This window comes from Crotalus tigris, unplaced genomic scaffold (genome assembly GCF_016545835.1).
Source record: "Crotalus tigris isolate CLP2741 ecotype Arizona unplaced genomic scaffold, ASM1654583v1 scf7180000018018.2415403412:4055106, whole genome shotgun sequence".
Taxonomy (NCBI): domain Eukaryota; kingdom Metazoa; phylum Chordata; class Lepidosauria; order Squamata; family Viperidae; genus Crotalus; species Crotalus tigris.
In genome coordinates this window covers 3,228,827-3,250,031 of record NW_024096780.1, presented here as the reverse complement: position 1 = coordinate 3,250,031, position 21,205 = coordinate 3,228,827, and the positions used below count along the sequence as shown (strand labels likewise).

General features: G+C 39.9%; 1 protein-coding gene across 1 annotated transcript in view; it reads right to left on the bottom strand.

Annotated features, from left to right (window-relative positions):
* Positions 1-20,995, bottom strand: part of MYO10 (myosin X) — a 155,985-nt gene extending 134,990 nt beyond the window's left edge. Inside the window, exon 1 of the mRNA XM_039346765.1 lies at positions 20,365-20,995. Coding sequence (XP_039202699.1) covers positions 20,365-20,385 — 21 coding nt within the window. The 5' untranslated portion in view covers positions 20,386-20,995. The remainder of the gene's footprint in view (positions 1-20,364) is intronic.
* Positions 20,996-21,205: the final 210 nt, after the last annotated feature.

Sequence of the window (21,205 nt, the reverse complement as noted above, 5' to 3'; positions counted from 1 at the left end):
TAAAAAAGACAGGGAAGAATGCAATCTAAATTTATTTACTAGGTTCCTAATTTTATGGCAATGCTATAGCAGAGAGGAAAACCCATTATCAAGGTTTCTTTCTTCTTTCTTGTAACAAAGTATTAATGCTGCCAGCAAGTTTCCTGCTGAATTAACAAGTTTTTATAAGGAACTCCTTGAAGGAAGAACAGAATACATATATAGTAATAATATTCTGTTTATAAGAACAGCATTATTTCAATGCACTAACCCAACAGAAGAATGTTTGTGATACAGTACAATACACATTAGCATAATTAGGAATATTATTAAGATTGCCATGTAGACTGTGATATTCCAATTTAAATATAAACTAATTCAAGTAGTTAATTTCAGATAACTAATTCATACTATTATTGCTACACATCTAAGTAGACAACCTATCAGTAACTACAGACAACGAAGATCAGCATGTATTCACTTTGCCCTTAAGGTCGGTTTTCACATAAATATTTACTACCCACATCATAGTTAAGACAAACTCCAAGGAAATATTTCACAAGAGACCAGTTTGCTCTTCTACATGTTCATTCCTGAAGTATTATCAAATATTATTTTAAAATTATGAATTTTAATCTTGGAGGTCATCTAATCCAACCCCCTGCTCAGACAGGAAACCCTATAACATTTCAGACAAATGGCTGTCTAGTCTCTTCTTAAAAATTTCCAGTGTTGGCGTATTCACAGCTTCTGGAGGCAGGTTGCTCCACTGATTAACTGGTGTTAAATGACATACAATAGGTATGTGTTATGAGCAGTCTTTGGCATTAAACTACTTTTGGGGAACTCCCATTTCACCAAATATGTTCTACAAAAAATAGTTAACACCAAACCATTTATGTGCAATTGTTTCCACTGAACCTAGCCTGAATAAACCTAACTTTTATATCTTCCACATATAATTCTCATTTAGTAATTTCATTCATTTATATCTTTCCTAATATGTGCAAACATTTCCTCAAATTATTAGTTCAACTATACATTTAAAAGATTAGTTAGTACTTGAAGAATTACCAAACAAAACAGTAAGAGGAAAATCAAAAGTTACCATACATGCCTAAACATTGTTGCTCATTCAAATGTAGCCCATAAGTCAGGATACAAAAATGACATTTAGCGCTCCAGGGACATAGTAGTTCCACAAAAGATCATCTAATCTCAATATGATTTTTTTTAAAATCAAAAGACTTGATTAATGCCCCAAGAAGTTACAGAGAAATCAGAAGATCCACTTCATTGAAGTCTAGCCCTTATGTGATGAGAATAGAAAACCCATTGTAATCCAAATTGCTTTTTTATTTAAATAAGCATAATAACAAAATTATTTTTTTATGGTAACATGGAACAGGAGACTGCCTCTTCCAAAGTTACTGCCAAAGTTACTGTTTTGTGTGTGTGTGCGCACACACACCTCAAGGTCTTAATAAATATGCAGATGTCAGATAAGAATAGCATATGCTCAATGTTGGAAGAGTGAAAATATTCCCACAAATGATATGATTATGTACAAAATCTTGGAATGCGCAGAAATGAATAAACTTACGTTAGAATTAAAAGACAAGGAGGCGACAGAATTTTATGAAATTTAGAATAAATGTTATAATTGGCTAGAACAGAGAAAGGAAAAGATATAATTATTGATGTACATAAAATGTAAATAAGATGTAAAGAATGCTTAAAATGTATAGTACTGTTCTGTTAAAAGAAAAGATTTATGTTTATGTACGTATTTTAAGTTTGTTTGGGTGTATGGTGTATGGTGAAAAATAATAAAAAAAAATTTAAAAAAAAGAATGATTACTATTCATATATTATTCAATTTCCTGTCAGCCTTTTAGAAAAATGAGAGAACTGAATTATTTTAATATCTGCATAACAGTGGCAAAACTATAGGTAAAAAAACCTCCAGGATATTTGTGTAACTCTTAAGTTGACTAAGTAAAAAATGTGTGTCATTAACAAGCCTTGTCAAGTCTTGGCAAGAAACTGAGGAAGCCATGAGTTTGTTTGCAAATTGCTATGACCCAAGTCTTCCCAAAAAAGAGCTTTCAGGATCATTCAACTCCCCAGAAGAAGTTTCTTTTTTTTTAATGATAAAATATAATTCCCTCCACCATAACAGGAAAACATGAAGAAAGAAATCCTAGATATATTGTAGTGATTAAAATAAAAGACAAAAAAAAAGAAATTTTTAACAACAAAAAAAATATCTGTATAATTACTAACAACAATCATATAAAGTTAACTCCATTTTTGTTTACTGCATCTTCTTCACACTTTTAGAACACAAAAGCTTTTCAAAAATAAAGGAGAAACTCATAACCTGGATCTATTCCTTAAAATCAGGAAAATAAGCTTCTTTCTAATTAAGTAAAATTAATACCACTGCCATGCCTAGCCAGACATCTTTATGAAATGACATGTTTTAAGAATATAGTTCAACATCACATTAAAATCCTTAACTATAATATTACTTTCCAAAATTCTACTAACATACAGTATGTAGTGATTCAAAACCAAAACAAGACTATAGCTGGATATAACTAAATCATACAAATTAAAAAAAGCTTCAAATTTCTTACAATGTGATACTAAAAATATAATGTCTGTCCTTTTAAAAAAATACTTTGAGAGGTCTAATAAACAGATAATAGTGTCTTCTAATGAATTAATTTCAATTTTAAACCATAAGAAATATATTTCATATTTTTAAACATTAATTACTCAGAACCAGATATTCTAATTCTTGATTCTATAAAATATAGATCTATAAACCCTTTTGTAGCTCGAGCATTCCAAACAAATCCTTCCCTACATCGTTCTTCCTATCTGATGTTCAAAGCAATCAACAGCAATTACCTTTTTCAATTCTTGGGAAAAAAATACTACAGCACACTTCTCTTGGTTATTATTTTTTTTTTGGTATAAACCAGGACCTATCAAAAAAGATACTCAGTGGAACAGTGGTATTTTATATCATGAAATAATTCAATTATGCACTGAATTTCCAATCGCAGCTACCATTCTCCATTCATTTTGTTCTTTGACTATGATAGTATATGATTTTTGTTCATTCCTAAAAAATATCTACATACATAATATATGTAGGTATTTTTTTACGAACAAGTCATATATTTAGATGTTGAAGGAAAAGTCTTCAGTCCAAGCCGGGAATAAACAACATGGCGACTGCTTTAGAAAGAAGGTTGCAGTTTATTGAAGAGGAGAGCCAGACAGAAAGATGGCCCTGGAAGAAAAGAGAAAAGAGCATATGTAGGGAGTGGGTTTTTATACCCTCTGGTGCTCTTGAGGTTGTTTCTTGTTCCTGTTTGAGGCTTTGTATTTCCTGTGTCATGTATTTTGACCTGTGTCTGAGTGTGCCTTTCTGGTATTCTAATGGTGGTGGGTTAATCCTATTATGTCCCAAAGATCATATCCTGCTTCCCTGGGGCTGTGGCAGATGACTTAAATTTTTGGCGTGAGGGGTTGTTGATTCTAGGGATCTTTCTTCCTAATCCCAGTTTCCTGATTCCAGTCTTTCTGACAAGATTATCACATCTGCATTTCTGCAGTCTTGGTTTCTGTTTGGGATAGAGAGACTTGGGTGGGGGTTGGTTTGTGCCTTTAAATCCTTTAGGGAAATATATTCTGTCTTTTAAATATTTCCAAAAATATTTCTTTCTCTGGGGGAGGCTGACTTCCCACATAGGTATGTAGGTATTTTTAGGAAGGAACAAAAATCATATATTTTAGCAACTACCACAGTATATTTGTGCACCATAGGGCACACAATAACCAGAGTAAAAGTGTAACTCATACACTGAAATTGAAATAAAGTAATCTAGGGTTACCATCAGCAGTAGGTTTCTGTATTGTGAACAGTCCCAGTACAGCGCTGAATAAATGCCACCTTTACATTTTGAGAGTAATAACTGATGAGGTCACTTATGTTTAAGTCAGGAGTCTTCAAACTTGGCAACCTGGCTGAGGAATTCTGGGAGTTGAAGTCCATAAGTCTTAAAGTTGCCAAGTTTAAAGACCCCTGGTTTAAGTGATGAGCAAGATAAAGGTATAGCAACAGTCTTTCATTAGTTCTCCAAAATAATGGTACTATTTCATTTTGAATATATGAATTGATAATCTACCATGACTACTCCAAGCCAACCCTCCCAAAATTACAACTTGTAGTTTGAATAGACCTTTGTATTTGAGTGCTCAGTTTAATTAGCTTGCTCCACAAGTGACACACCCATTAGGCAAGAACATACTCATTCTCTATGATCACAAAACCATTACATGTATATCTACTGTATGTGCAAGCATATTCACAGTAGATTGATGTAGCCTGTTTTTTAAGCTGGTCAGTTCAAGGAATTTGTTCTAAGCATAGCTGGGATATAAAATTATCAGTCAGGGAGAAAAAGAGCTTTTAATAAAGAATAAAAAGAAAGGAGAAGCATCACAAAGATTAGGTTCAATACATGATCTCAGGAAGTATTTTCTGAGGTATTGGGATTGTCATTAGTAGTAAATATAGAAGGGGCATTGTCTTACCTGGACACCTTTTCTCAGCATGACGATGGAGAATCCACCAATGGGTTCTGCTTGTCTTCTGCCCGTAGACTAAGTCAGCCAAATGTTTGCTCCACCTCTCCTCCGGAGATGCCCCTTTCCCAGTCTTCACTGAGGCGAAGGCTGTTGGCCATGTAATCTTGTGTTGTCTCAATCCTCTCCCAGCACAGGACCTGATTGGCCCTAAGGGTGGGAGTGGATTCTCCATCATCATGCTGAGAAAAGGCGTTCAGGTAAGACAACGTCCCTTCTCCAGCATGATGAGTGGAGAATCCACCAATGGGACATACCAATGCCTCCTGTCCCTATGGGTGGGGGGGTCAGTCTGGGTCTGTGTCCCACTCTTTGAAACTACACTCTGGAAGACCCTCCTGCCAAAGGAGGCCTCCGCAGATGCGAACCTATCTAACTTGTAGTGTCTTATAAAGGGGGACGGTGATGCCCACGTTGCCGCCCTGCATATCTCCTCAATCATGCCTGAGTCGCCCAGGCTGCTGAGGTGGCAGCGCTGCAAGTGGAGTGTGCAGTGATTTGCCTGGGGACTGCTAACAACTGTCCCCTGTATGCCTCTGCTATGCACCTCCTAATCCATCTTCCGATTGTGGAAGCTGTGACCCTTTGACCTCTTGTGTGAGAGTAGAAGGAGGCGAACAGGGCTTCCGACTTGCGGAAGGGTGCCATCCGTTTAATGTATTGTCTTAAAGCCCTGCGAACATCTAAGGTATGCCACTTGCACTCCAATTCATGGGAGGGCTCGGGGCAAAGGTCTGGTAGCACTACTTCCTGTGTTCTGTGAAACAGAGAATTGTCCTTGGGGATGAAGGAAGGGTCCAAACATAGGACCACCCTGTCCGAGTGGAAGATACACAGATCCTCTCTAACTGATAGTGCTGCCAACTCTGAAATGTGTCTAGCTGGGGTAACAACGACCAGAAAGGCAACCTTAAGGGTCAAGTATTATAAGGCGCAAGTCCAAACTGGTTCAAATGGGGGTAAAGTAATTGCCTGTAGGACCTTAGACAGATCCCAGGAAGGATATCTGTGGACCGCAGATGGACTGTCGTTTGTTGTGCCCTTAATGAAGGATCGTACCACTGGATGCCTGGCCAGTGGTTCAGAGTTGCTATAGGTAAGAATGATAGATAAAGTGGCCACCTGTCTGCGAATTGTGTTGGGCACTAGTCCCCTATCCAGGCCCTCTGCTAGGTAGTCTAAGATCCTCAGAATCAAATACTAAAGGGGTCTAGCTGCTGTTTTGTGCATCAGTTGCAATAATTTCTCCATGTGGAATCATAGATTCTCTTAGTTGTAGGCCTTCTAGAGGCCTGGATTGTCCTGATGACTCTTTGTGAAAAGGTCTCCTCCTCTAGGATGCTCCGTTCAAGTGCCAGGTGGCTAATTGGAGCCATTGTGGCTCTGGATGAAGTAGAGCCCCCTGGTCGAGTGAGATTTGAGCATGTGGAATCCTTCACGGTGGGGATGTAGAGAGACTTACGACGTCTGCAAACCACGGCCGTCTTGGCCAATGTGGTGCAATGAAAATTACCTCTGCTTGTTCCTGCAATATCTTTCTGATGGTTGCTTGTATCAGAGGAAGTGGTGGGAATGCGTATAGCAGCCCCTCCGGCCAATGACCTCAAAGTGCATCTGCTCTCTCTGCCCCTGGTGACGGAAAGTGGGAGAAGAACCTCGGGAGCTGAGCATTCTTGGGGCTGGCAAATAGGTCCAGCACTGGGTGGCCGAATCTCTCTGATGCTTACCTAAAAAGAGCAGGGTGCAGACTCCACTCTGAGTGGTCTATCGTCGCCCTGCTTAGGAAGTCCGCCTGATGATTTGCTTCTCCTGATTTGTGCTCGGCCTTGAGGGAGGCTAGGTTGCTTTCTTCCCAGGTTCCCAGCGCCTGTGCTTTGGTCATGAGAGCCCTGGATTGTGTGCTCCCGTCGACTGACGTGGGCTTTGGCCGCCACGTTGTCTGTGAGAACCAGGACATGCTGATCAGCTACTGTATTGTGAAAATGGCAAAGGGCCAGGTGAATGGCTCTGAGCTCTAACCAGTTTATGTTGTGTTTTAGGTCCTCCTTTGACCACTGGCCCTGTGTCAGCTGTGATTGTAGGTGTGCTCCCCAGCCGAATAGACTGGCGTCTGTGGTCAGAGTGACCTGGTCAGTCTCCTTGTGTCCCTTTCTGAGTGCTGGAGAAGCCCACCACTGGAGGGACTTCAGGACCCCTGATGGTATCCTTACTCTTCGGTTGGATGCGCTTATTCTCCTCTTTTGGAATGGGAGTAGGAACCACTGCAGATCTCTGGAGTGTAGTCGTGCCCAGGGCACGATTGCAAGGCATGAAATCATGTTTCCTAGTAATTGGGAGAGTGTGGCCAGTGTTGTGGTTCGCTTCTTTTGAACCAATTTGACCATGGTTCGAATGCTGTCTTGGCGGTCTCGAAAGAGGTAGACCCTGCACTGTAGTGTGTCTATCACAGCTCCCAGATGTAAAAGATGGGTCAATGGGACCATCTGACTCTTTTGGAAATTTACTGAGAAACCGTGTTCCTGAAGAGTTGTTAGGGTCAGTGCTAGGTCTGACTGTGCTGTCTGAATTGATGAAGATTGAATGAGAATGTTATCCAGATAACATTGAATGCGCATAGGAATTGTTCACAGATGTGCCGTAAGTGTTGCCAGTACCTTTGTGAATACTCTGGGAGCTGAACAAAGTCCAAAAGGCAGAGCCCTGTATTGAAAATGCTGCCTTGTGTGGCAGAATGTGAGAAACCTCTGGTGTTCTGGAAGCATGGGAATGTGAAGGTAGGCCTCCATCAGATCTATGGACGTCAGGAGGTCTCCCTTTCTGATGCTTGCCAATATTGACTGCAGGGTTTGCATTTTGAATTTTCTGTAAGCCAAGTGTCTGTTGAGGCTTTTTAAGTCTATGATCGCTCTCCACCCCCCCTCCCCGAATTCTTTGGGACTATGAACAAGATGGAATAGAATCCCTATCCCCGCTGGTCCTTCTCTACCGGTTCTATGGCCTGGATGTCCAGTAGATGCTGGATGGCCTCCTTAATAAGGTTCCTTTTGGTTGGATCCTTTGGAGATGGACAAGGAATGAAGCGGTTTGGGGGTGATGAAATGAATTCTAGTGAGAGACCGAATCTGACGGTATTTAGGACCCAAAGGTCTATGGTGGTGGCTTGCCATTTGTGAGCAAGAGAGCTAGCCTGCCACCAATGGGGGAGTCCTCCCCTCTGTCACTTGGATCTTCGGTAGGGGCGACCTCCCGCTCCCCGAAAGGGCCACTTTGATTGGAACGGTTGTCTGAACCTGTCCCTGTTGCCGGTTCTCTCACCCTGTTGGTCTGACCTAGGCTGATAGGGGCAAGAAAAGGAATCTTGTTCTGTGCCTGTGTCAGATCGAAAGGACGGTCTGCGGGGGTAGGAGGAGACTCTCCTCTCCGTTCTCCTTGTCACATGTGCCAGAATCTTGCATTTATCCTTGTTCTCTATCAGATAAGGATCAAGGGCCTCATCAAAAAGATGGCCGCCCTTGTAAGGTGCTGCTGCCAGCCGCCACTTTGCCTTCATGTCAGCTCTCCACTGTTTGAGCCACAGCAATCTGCGTGCTCCGATGTTGTACGCTATTGCCCTAGCACACAGGTCGGCAACCTGCGGCTCCGGAGCCGCATGCGGCTCTTTGAGCTTTCCCCTGTGGCTCCCAGCCTCCTCTGCCTTTGAAGAGAGAGACAGAGACAGAGAGAGGCAACTGCACTTCCCAGCCCCCCCCTGTGTTTGTGTGTGTGTGTGTGTGTGTAAAAGAGAGTGCACTCACAGTGTTCTCTGAGGAGCTGAAAAGCTTACTAGGTGGAGCTCCTCCCTTTGCTGCGTCTTTGCAGGAAGCAGGAAGGGCAGGAGAGAGCTAGCTAGCCCAGCTAGGCTGACTCAGGAATTCTGGGAGTTGAAGTCCATGAGTCATAAAAGAGACGAGGTTGCTTACCCCTGAGTTTATTGGACAACAGCTTGAAGCTTGCCAGGTGAGCAGCAGATGGGGGGGGAGAAAGAGAGAGAGAGAAAGAGAGAGAGAGAGGGGGGGAGAGAGAGAGAGAAAAGAGAGAGAGAAAGAGAGTGGGGGAAGGAGGGAAGGAGACACAGAGAGAGAGACCCTTTTGACATCTAAAATGAAGATAACACTGCATATATCCTTTTTTACCTCTGTGTGTATGTAATTTTATTCTCTTAAAGCACTCTCTTGGTGATCATTGTTTTCATAGTATGGATATTCCCAAGAGTCATATTTTTACTTTTATTTTTAATGTGTGTGTGTGTGTGTGTGTGTGTGTGTGTGTATGTGTATATGTGTATACACACACACACACACACACACAAACACACACACAGCTATAATAAAGGTAAAAAAGGATATATGCAGTGTTATCTTCATTTTAGATATCAAAAGGGTTTTGCGGCTCCTGGTGTTTTGTTTTTGGTGGGAAACGGGTCCAAGTGGCTCTTTGAGTGTTTTGGGTTGCCTACCCCTGCCCTAGCAGAATAGTTTGATGCGTGCAAGGATGAATCTGACATGAACTCATGGTGGGGAAAGGGAAATCCTCCCTTGATCCTGGAGCCCATGTGCAGCCAAAATGGCGTCCGGCTCTTAGTTGGCCCTCCAGGATCAGCTGTCCTAAAGGCAAGCCTCGTGGCTGCTCTGTAATTTGCCACAATGAATTTGCCACAATGAAAAAGGCAGCAAGGGGTGAATCTCCGATTGTCCTTTGCTCCCCCCCCCCCCTTGGGGTGAAATTAATAGAAGAATACGACCTGATTTAAAGTCCTTTAAGTCTGGAGCCAAGAAAAACCTGTCTGTCCGGGCTTGAGACTAAGTCAAGACTGGGAAAGGGGCGTCTCAGGAGGAGAGGCGGGGCAAAAATTTGGCTGACTTAGTCTACGGGCAGAAGACAAGCAGAACCCATTGGTGGATTCTCCACTCGTCATGCTGGAGAAGAGATGTGTTACTACATTTTTAAACCTTTGAGTCAGTAAGTTTTTATTTGTAATAAAAATTATACCTCATTCATGGCATTCTTGTAACGCAAACATAAGCAACACTGAGAAATGTACAATTGGACTAGGAAAAAGGTACATGGACCAATCCTTTCAAACAAAGACAGATATTAACATCTTAAGACACAAGGTAGTTAGTTGTACATTTAAAGAGGATCACACTGCAAAGTTAAAAGAGCTGGAATCTTTGTTTTTCAAAAACAAATCCCTTGTTTATTTCATTACAACTAAAAAAAAGAACATTACTGGTCATGGTGAAAAAAAATTCTTAACGACTGTTCACTACATTTATATTTTGCTTTTGTGTAGTAATTCTGTCCAATATTGTTTTTATTAGATTCCAAAAATTATCCAATCAGCTTTCTTCTAAATGAATAGGGAACTGAGGTTGGACTATTTTTAGTCTCAATGTTCATTCCTTGGCTTAAAATCAACAGTTATCCTCCAATATCAATTGCCATAGAGATAACAATTTGCAAAAACAAAGCAAGGCTATTTTGAAGTTCATCCAGAGACCACAATCAATATATTGTATACCATACAGCAGGGGTCCCCAACTTGTTGGCCACTGGGAATGTGCATGCACCCCCCCCCGTTCACTAGTGCCAGTATGCGCATGTGTGGGATGCTAGCACTGCCTCCAGCATTATGCAGGGGCTAGCAGCCCGTTTGCACATGCATGCAGGCGCTAGCAGTCTGTTTGCACATGCATACGGGTGCTAGCAGTCCGCTTGCACATGCATGTGGGCACTAGCAGCCTACCTGCACATGTACATGGGTGCTAACGGCCCGCTTGAGCACGCGCACTAGCTGCCTCCATGAGCATGTGCGTGGGTGCCAATGCTGCCATCACCACCACGGGTGCGTGTGGCCAGTTTGTGCATGCATGCAGCCTGCTTGCGCATGTGCACATGCGCTAGCACCACCGTACATGCACCTGTTTGCTCTTCCCTTTCCCTCCAGGCCACCAACCCACAAAGGTTGGGGAGATCTGTCATACAGTGTGGTATTAAACAAGCACTGCAGAAAATGCAAGCTAAACACAAGCCTGATTTCAAGTCAAATTAATTTTTGGAATGTGTACATTTTTCCTTATGACAAAAATTAAAATATAAAGTTTTAGCCTGGCCTATCTTCTCCCAAGTCAGACTGATATATTTTTGCATGATGATCAGATCATTCACCCGATTTTCTTGTTGTTTTTTAAAAAATCCATCTGTATAGGTGTTACAAAAGAGGAAGCTTAACTTTATGCTGTTCCACTTAGTCATACAAGCATCCCTTGTATTTTCAATATATATTTTATCCTATACAACAGAGCTCCCCAACCTTTCCAGATTGGCGGCTCGGAGGAAAAGGGGGGAGCAGGGAAAGGTGCGGCACGGATGCTATTACTGATATTCTACTGATATCCTGAATTGGAGAGCTGCAATGATCAGAGTCTTTTATGTTGTGATTTGTTTTCTGTATAATGGCTTTCAAAAAACATATGCACTGATTTTTACTTTGTTTTGTTTGAGATACTCGGTAAAAATATTCTTTTCTACTAAAGCAGTGGTTCTCAACCTTTTTAATGCCGTGACCCCCAACCGGTCGTACGTCGAGGACTACTCAACCGATTGTAAGTCGAGGACTACTCAACTGGTGCAGCACCCTTTGCAGAATGGGACTTTTGGCGGGCTCAGCAGGGCAGAGACAGCCTGGACAATTCCTATTGGCTTTTGAAAGCCAATAGAATTAGACTCTATTCAAGAGAGTCTATTCTATTGGCTTTCAAAAGCCAATAGAATAAAAGGGAGTAGCACAGCTAAGGAAAAGGGGGAAAAAAATGACAGACTGCGTTGTTTGGCGACCCCCGTGAAATGGCCGTTCAACCCCAAATGGGGTCCCGACCCACAGGTTGAGAACCACTGTACTAAAGCCTTTTACAATTTGCGGATAGCTACTGTGAGTTGTACTTCAAGATGATACCCATATCTCAAATTCCTTGTATAGATCCTGTGTTGAATCTTCAACAGTGGCAAATATCTTCCCATCTTATTTGAAGGTAGCAGGTTGTCAGCCCTTTGAGCTAGGCCAGGTCAGAAAATTCTCAGGAAATACCAGAACTCTACTTTATAGACTACAATATGTAACAAAATCTAAAAAAATCAAGGTTGAGCAACTTCATGCTTCTTTCTCAGACTTCCTTGTCTTCCCAGGCTGAGCTCATAGTTTACTGATGGTCTCTGTATACTTTCTTCAAGATCATGTCTGTATTTTTCTGCATAGACTAGCTGGGAGTTTGCTAGCATAACTAGATCTTAACTTTCACTGCTGTTACTAGCACCATGGCATCATGCAGCCTTGGTTACTAGTAGACTTGGGAATATGCTTTTCTTTCCATTATTAAATTATATCTGGACCCTGGTGGCACAATGGTTAGAATGCAGTATTGCAGACAAATTCTGCCTGCAGTCTGGAGATCGATTCTGACCGGCTCAAGGTTGACTCAGCCTTCCATTTTTCTGAGGTCAGTAAAATGAGGATCCGGATTGTTGGGCATAACATGCCAACATTGTAAACTGCCCAGAGAGTGCTGTAAAATACTGGATGCCCTCACAGGAAAAATAAGGCCTCCCATAATTCAGAAAAATATTATTTTAATAGCAGCTAGTATGTATTTTTAAAAAAAATAAAATAAAGCATGCATCTGAAAAAGACCTATCATTTTTCCTGCCATCTAAAACAACATATTAAAATCAAAAATCTTTAAAGAAAAAATACAGCTGCAATAGTCATACGGTATCCAGCCCACACAAAAATAACCTGACTTGTTTATTTCTGAGGGAAAAATCACTTCTCATGGCAGATTGTTATGCTATTATTTTAGAAAACAAATAGTTCATTGGTATTACTTTCTACTTAGTACACATCTCAGAGAAAAAACAGGAAATACCAGTTTTTGGAATAACATATACAAACTATAAGAGCGTTTTAGCTTGTATTCCTTCTTTGTGAAAACACATTAAAGTAGTTCTTAATCCTATACTGTATGTTCCTGCACATATGTGAAATTGGAAAGACACTCAAAGAAACAGAAAAGGAACAGATATTATGTTTTCTATTGGAATGTCAATGAAAATGGCATGCTGACAACAAGTTCTCTCCATCTCCCAATGTCATGTTGAGGAATGCTTATCATATGACAGTGTGCCATTATGTGGTGTATTTCTGTTTCTATCAGTCAGATCTATATTGTAGAACAGAAATGGGAAAATTCACAGTATGATCATTAAGATCACATGACTAATCTCCAAAATTTTGTCTGGAGGGGTAGGGGAAAACATAGAGAAACAAACCGTTGTTTACTCACACTGCCAATTTTAACAAACCAGCAAGATTAAATAATAATCTTCAACTGTACCATTGTACCCAAGAAGTAAAGGACCCGCATACTTCAAACATCCTGGCGGCAGGGTCTGTCCATTAAGTTGACCACAGCACATATAAAGGGGATTGTCTTGTGGCTAGTTGTTTTTCTCCCAACATTTTTCCCATGAAGAAAGATTCAACCATTTCATTTGTCATTCACTTACAGTTTTTAAATAAGCATTCCAGGAAAAGTTTTAGTTATATGAATCACATTAATATACATGGGAAATAATTCCTTCCTAAAACAATGTGCTGCACAAACTAAGGCCAATAGCTTAACATTTGTATATCTATATAGCTCAAAATAAAAATATGCCAATTTAGTTGCCCATCTCCCAAAACAAAATACACCTCCAAAAATCTTTTGAAGACTACACAGGCCTGGAACTCATCACAAAACCACAATTCAGCATAACAAGCTAAACATATTGGTGTACCTTGTCCTGACTTGAACTCTGTAATCTTGCAACACTGTTTTTTCCCCTAGAATATTTCAATATTATTCTAAATAGAAGAAAGACATACAGCTTGCACTTAAATTGCTACTTTTGACATTAATAAGACGTTCAACAAATACTTTATTTAGACAAGTGTGGTGTAGAGATTAAACTACTCGATTAGCAAATATATAGGTTCAAGTCTTCTCTTAGCAATGGAAGCTAACTGGCTGACTTTGGTAGGCACTATATCCTAACTTCCTATTAGCCTACCTGATACGTAATGAAGAAAAGTGGAACAAGGAGTCACAAATGATGTTTTTTTGACATTTTGTTTATTCATTGTTGCAAAATAAACTGCTTAATACAAATTTCCACATAATTATCTTATTTTGACAGTATCACTTTCACCAGTCTTTCTATTAAATAGCCAAATGATCCAACAGTCTAAATAAAAACAATTAAAAACAGAAGTTCATAGTTCATAATTAAACTAGCTCTCTAGTTTAGAAAAAGAAATTATTACTTAGCTCAGCTTTTTCACTGTTGCAGGAGATATCTGATCATCCAATTTGGTTGCAAGGAGTTGCACCTAAACTGCATAGTTTGAAGAGTTGAAGAGGCATGCAAGGTACTTGAAAAAATGCAGCAGCTAAAGTACAAAGTCATCAGTACAGAAAAACAGGGCACTAGATTTCTCAATTACATCTGTCATTTCAGGAGATAAATTATTAAGTAGATGAACTCACATCATAACCATCTCCAAAATTTGTATTAACAGATAAATATCTGCCGAATGACCCAGAAAAATGGAAAATATGCAAAAGGTTGGAAATAGCCTAAAAATTTGCTGAATAAAGGCCTTTTCTAATATGATTATAGCCAAGCCCTGTTCTTTTTTTAAAAAATCAAAATCTTAATATTGCTCTTGTAACAATTCAAAATTCAATCTTGCTATTGTGATATCAGAATTAACTGAATATGCCCTTTCATCCTGCAGATGTGGGCTGATAGCAGGTTGTGTACACAACTAGTGTTTGATCACCATTTCCAGAACTCTTTTACATATTAGTTGAAGAGATGCTCCATGGCTTGGAAACAGGACAACTAAAGACATTTTTTCTTCCAGCTTAGTCAGATCACCCAGATTACACAGCTGAAGCATTCGCAATTTCATGACTGAGGAACAGTTAGTGATTCATTTTAAATTTTGAATTTGTAGATGTCAATATCATTTTTCCAAGGCATAAATAGGATTTAACACATAATATGAGCCAGACAAGACTTGCCCATTGCGATTATAGTTATGTGTGAACATGGCTCTATTAGTTCAAAACTGTGGGTTCAAAAATCCAATTCAGCATTTAGTCATGGCTACAGCAATAAATTCAAATAGATACAATTTGCCAGGAAGAAAAGATCTGAGGAAGTCCCATTGAAATAAATATGAAGTAGGAGAGCAGGAAAACTTCCTTATATTTTTTATAGCTAACACCAACTATGTTTGCTTTTTGAATCCTGCTACTTTGCTTTTCTGAACTTCAGTGCCATACTGCTGTATGTTTATGTTCAGTAATAGAAATTTAGAATGAGAATAAAAACAAGATATAAAGAGAACGAGACAAAGGATTGTTTAAAGTAGTAGCAGTATGTCAGATGAAATCAGCAAAGTTGCACTCTGAAACCACAAATTAACATTTTTTTTAAAAAAAAAAATCTGTACTGTTCCAAAATATTACTCACATAGTCTCAGGTGAGTAATTTTCATTAGTAAGCAATGCAAAATAGTTTCAATGAGCACTAAGTCACATGTGCTGCTCTCAAACATGAGATTAATAAAACCATAGAAGTGAGAATTTAAACAAGATATTCCTTTTTCTTTCCTTTTGTGCTAGTCCTGGAAAAAAGCTACAAAAGACTGATTGCCTACTTTTACGTTACTCAAAAAGTTACAGAAAATCTTTCATGATGGGAACGCAAGAAACCTACGCTTAAAAGTCTGCCATGTCATTCACCCTTTGCCATAAGAAATATTGTTCCCAGTGTCAACCATCAAGTAAGAAGCAAAGACCAAGTTAAGTGCCTTCAAGTCCTCTATTTCAGGGGGAAAGCTAAGAATGGTAATTACATTTATCTCCTGGCTACTCTGATTGATATGTACTATATCTGATTAAGAATTCTGGGAGTTGCAAGGCCAATATCTCTGAATAATGCCAGACTGAGGAGTTAACTTTTTTAAATTAACAACATTCCATTCAACATGTTATAATCTGTTTTCCTGCTCACCCAGTGCAGCTTTTAACATTATTTCTTTGAAATTGATCAGGCGAAAAAGGCTCAGATTAGGTCCTTAAGAAGACCCCTTATTCTTACTTCACTAATTGCCATTCTGAGATACACAGCAGCCAGTTTTTCTTATCGGAACAGTGAATACACTAAAAAGAAGGGCTTCCTTTTAGGAAGGAAAAGGTCAGGATGGCAACTAACTATACTAAATACATGGGGTAGCAGACGTGTAGGTATATATATCCAGTGCAATTTTTAAGAAGAATTTGACCCATCCCCCATTTAAGCAACAAAATTTCCTTCATCTGGAGCCCTCCAATTATGTTGGATTAAAAATCCTAATATAGACAAAATCAACTGCCCAATCCTAATTTATAATCCCTACTTTCTGAAACTCATTTTTTGCTTAGTCTCACAGATCTGTCTTGCTGGATATGAACATGTTTTTTTAAAGTCTGAAAATGACTTGTCTTCTATCTTCCTAGATACAAAAGTATATGCGAAATAGGCACCATTCTTTTAATATTAGAAGGTGTCCTGCAGGAGCTCAGAAAATTTGCATTTCCTGAATTTGCAAGTATATTAAGAGGATATAATCTTCATGTGCTTTTAGTGTGAAGATTAGAAACTAAAAAAAGGAATATGTGAAAAAGGAGAAAGGGACAAGAGAAATTGCTAAATAATGATGGCAGAAAAAAAACGCTTGAAAATGTAAAAATATATTGGGTTGTGGTTTTTTTAAAACAAAGCAGAGGGCAAGAAAACATGAAGGAAGAAAGACCCAGGCAAATACAGTATGATGTGTGTTGGTGTTTTGATGGGTTTTTTTGGAAGTAGTTGTAAGTGAAATTTTTAATCTTTTGCAAGTCTGCCAAAATGTCTAATTCTTTCAGATTGTTTTATATAAAACTGCTGCCTAAAAGTCTTTATTGGAGACTTAGGAACATCTGAAGAACATGTTCTCCTCACAATTTGCTTCTTTCAAAAAATCATAGTAAATTAACATGGAGTTAATATATAGATAATCTAAATTTGTCTTACACATACTAAATATTTTATACTGCTCATGGACAGGCTATATTATTTTCCTGATAGAAACTGAAATGGACAAGCTAAGGGACTCATTCAAGCTTATACAGTAAATTTTATAAGGGCCTATATGAGTTCCCAGATCTCCAAGAGTTAAATCCAGTATCACATGAACATCATTCCCCTATCTTTGAAACAGCCTAGTTATTCAAACAGAATGGCTTGTTCAAATAATTTTCAGCACTGGAAAATACAACAGTATGTGTTTAAAAAAGCATTTGTTTCAGAACAAACAAGAAATATGTTAATCAAACATTCAAGCTACATATTCAGAAGCATCTCATAACATAGCACTAAGGGGGCTGAATGAAGATACTGACCATTGTCACACATTGCACCAAGTCATGGTTTGTTGAACAAACCACTACTGGCTGGAGGTATATAATATACTCAACTGTAAACTATGAGTTATAAACCACAATGTTGGATTCACTGAAAACACTAAACCAACATTTGATTTGGTCTTTGTACCCAACCTAGGTGTAGGGTGCTATATAAATGAAAGTGCCTGCATCCAAAAAATAATAGCTAGAGGTGAAGAGTAGATCTAGTTTAAGGATATGTTAATATTTTTAGATTTTTGTTAATATGGTATTTATAGCACAGTGCTTTATATGTTTAATTGGAAGTCTGCCCCACTATTGTTATTGAGATCACCCAACTGGCTTCATGCATATGACAGGATGACAGTTCAGAGTCTCCCAATTTCTAACTTGGTGCCCTAGCCACTATACCACACTAGCTCTGTTTTGTTTATAGTATCTTGCAATTAAAAAAAAATCAGAACAATTTAAAATTGGTTATAAAACACAATGAATCGTTTTGAATTCCAAATTGAATTCTATGTCCTTGGAGCTATCAGGAAAAGTATTACATTCTTAAGTGTTTCTTTTATCATCTATACTAGGGGTTGGCAAATTGCAACCCACAGATCAAATAAGGCCTGCTGCCTATTTTTATACAGCCTGCAAACAAATGGGCAGATGGCAGATTACTGTACCAGGCCCAAACCTCTGCTCAACTTTCAAAGTTGGGCAGAGAGTTGCTGAGGTCAAGTGTCCTGGGTAGCAGTAGCCTATCAGTGACCTCCTTACTGGCTGGCACTATCCAATGGTTGCTGGGCTGTTTAACCTCTGGAACCAGCTCCAGCTTTTCCCACAGAGGCACAAGATCTGCTCCTTTAGAGAAAAAGTTTGCCAATCCCTGATTTTTACATATTCTCTAGCTTAGATCCTCAATAATTAAGACTGAATTTCAACATTAGGTGATACTTAAAATTATTTCCTCCAACTGAAAAAAAATAAGAGTAAAGCCATCCTCAAGCCATGCTTAATTCCTAATGAACAAAACATGAATATCTGTAAAGTATGATAATTCCAGATAAACAAGCATATTAAAAGATGCCTTTTCTGGTAATAAAGTAATTTATCTCAGTTGCCAATATGTATATCAAAATGCATTTCACTGTATATTTGGAGACATCCTTCATCTTAAACTATCAATAATGAAACAAATTAAAAGAACTGGAAACTGGATTAATAATACATCACAAGGTAATTTACTGCTGTCTTAATCACCCACAGAAGTGTTGCTGAATTACAGCAACATCTGCAAGATCAGGCAGAGAAAAAATAAAATCTAAGAAGTTAATGTATGATTCAGATCTGTCTGTCGTTTCCTTAAAGAAGTGCTATCATATTCCACTTGCCAAATATTGATTACTCCTACAACATAACATCAGGAAGAAGCACAATTTCAAATAAACAAATAGGAAATTAACAACATATCAATCTGCTAGTGGCTTTATGTAAGTGGAACAGTTACATTCATGTATTTTACATAGTACAACAATATGAAGAACCTTTTTGAAATCATGCAAATTCAACTTTCACAAGATCCTCCCGAATCCTTAGAACTAAATTTGATTACTATAGGTCTTATCTAAAAGCATGATTTGAAGTGAGGGGGAAAGTTAACCAAGTTTAACTATTTTTACATAATAGAGTAACGATTGAAACAGAACATAAACTATTATTTTAGCCTAATGATCTACAAATGAATCCTAATGCCCAAAGACAATTCTTGCACAGTCATGCACATATTTAAAATGTATTTTAATTAAAAGCATGACTCTTCTACTAAAACCAATGAGGCTTCTTGCTCCTGTCATAAACACATTTTTTCTTCTGCAACAAAGATTTTACTTTGTCATGCCCAAATGTCTTGGCAAAATATACATGAACCAATCAAACTTCTGCACATTTAAAATATTTTAAATTGATGTGCAATTAATTAAAAAGGAACCTTAAGACCGGTTTTAGATCAGACTCTTCCAGCATTGTTCGCTTGTTTTTAAATTTTAATGAAAAAAATGAGGGGGGGGGACATCTGGTCAACATTATAAACTGGATGCCAGACACAAAAGAGGAAATGGACCAAAATGAAATAAATCCTTCCTCTCTTCTTTGCTCACCCACCCCATCTGCTTCTTCCTTCTGCTATCTGCTGACATGGAAGGCTTTGAACCCCAGCAGTGGCCTGTATATCCCCTTTGCAGGAAGCTTGGTAAGGAAATTCCAGACTGCTCTGCAAGAAGCTATGCCTTGCTCGAAAAGTAAACTTTTCACAAATTTTAGCCACAAGGACGATGTTACGAAGCCAGCGCTTTTCTCTTGGCACTTGAATGTGCTCAGTGGGCCAAGGTTAACCCCCCTCCCCACACTCCAATATACTGACCTAAATGCAATGCGCCAAACAATAGCAGTGAACGAGGCACGCAAGCATTCTCCATAAAGGCAACTCACCTCTGCCCCGCACATCCTGAATAAAAAAAGAGACACGGGAACATGTGCCCACACACACACACACACACACACACACACACACGCTGCACCTCACACCCCCACGGCTTTAACGGTACATGAATTCTATCCTCAACAGTATCTCCGTCAGTTTACTACCTCCAGAAAAGGTAACGATTTGACGACTCACCTATGGTCTCATTTGGACCACATTAAATAATGTTTAAGATCGCCATACTCATCCCCCCCCCGGACTTTTGAGTTCCACTGAAAGCAATCAGATTTAATTCCAAACGATCCTGGCTGCAGCTTGATTTTTTTTATTTATTTATTTATTTATTTATTTATTTTCAAAACTTAAGCCTATAAATCCACTTCTTCCCATACCGCGTGCGGGTCTAGACTCTGGAGAATAAACTTTTTATCAAGCCATTGACAGGATTGCCGGGAGGGAGTGAAAAGCGGCTTGCTATTTCTTGAAATCCCCAAGGACAATTTGGGATGCAACCCTACAGCAACCTCCTTGGACCTTAGCGGGGGTTTTGCATCCACGGAAGCGTGCGCGGCAGACTTCACGCAGCGCCCAACTTCGTGAACACATGCAAGGAAGCTCACACGCGACGGAGGAGAACCACCAACGCCGCCGGAACGCTTCACACATCCTACTCACCTCCGTGAAAAAGTTATTCATGGCTGCACCAACTCAAAAAGAGTCCAGTCAAAGGGAAAGGCGGCTTATTGCTTCGGGTGAGACGAAGGGGCTGGAGTTCCTCACGCCCTTTCTTCTCCTGCTGCCATCCCGCGGCCTCCCTCTTCGTTGCTTGCCCTCTTCTCTCTCCCGCCGGCCAAGTGACCACCAGTACCTTCATTCAGACGAGCGGAGGCTTTTGTTCCCCACGGGTTGTTCGGCTCAGCGCCGCAGCGAGAAGCGGCCGCCGAAGGAAAACCGGTAGCACATGGCTTCCTTCCACCCCCTTCGCGCTTACGGGGTAAAAAGAACAAGCTTTACGCTGGATTTGTGCAAGACCGGGGGTTAAAAAAAAGGAGAAGAAAAAAGTCCGCAGTTTCCTGAGCAAGAAGGCGCCGGCAGCTCGCTTCAGTCGCTCCGCGCAAAGTGGCTGCGGGGGGTGGGGAGGAGGAAATGCACACCTTTCAGGCAGACCGCCTCTAGGCTTGCGTGCTTGCTGGTGTGAAGACGGGGGCTGCTCAAGGGCCCTCTCGGGTCACGGAGGAGTTCTCGACTGAGATTACTGATTCTCCGCCCCGAAAAGCCAGCGCTTCAGCCAATCCCGGGCGAGCGCCTCTTTGGAATTTTGACCCAGGAGGCGCGCGAGCTACTTTTTTCCTCGTTTTTGTTCGTTCGTTCCTGTTTCGCTTCTTCTTCTTTTTTTTCCCCTCTCCGCTCTTCTCGATTGCAGCACTTCTTGTGTTTCCTCCGCTGCCACCTAGGTGTATGAACCTGCTGATGTGATGACTGGGGACGCTCCTTCTTCTCGTCCCACCCGCCATAT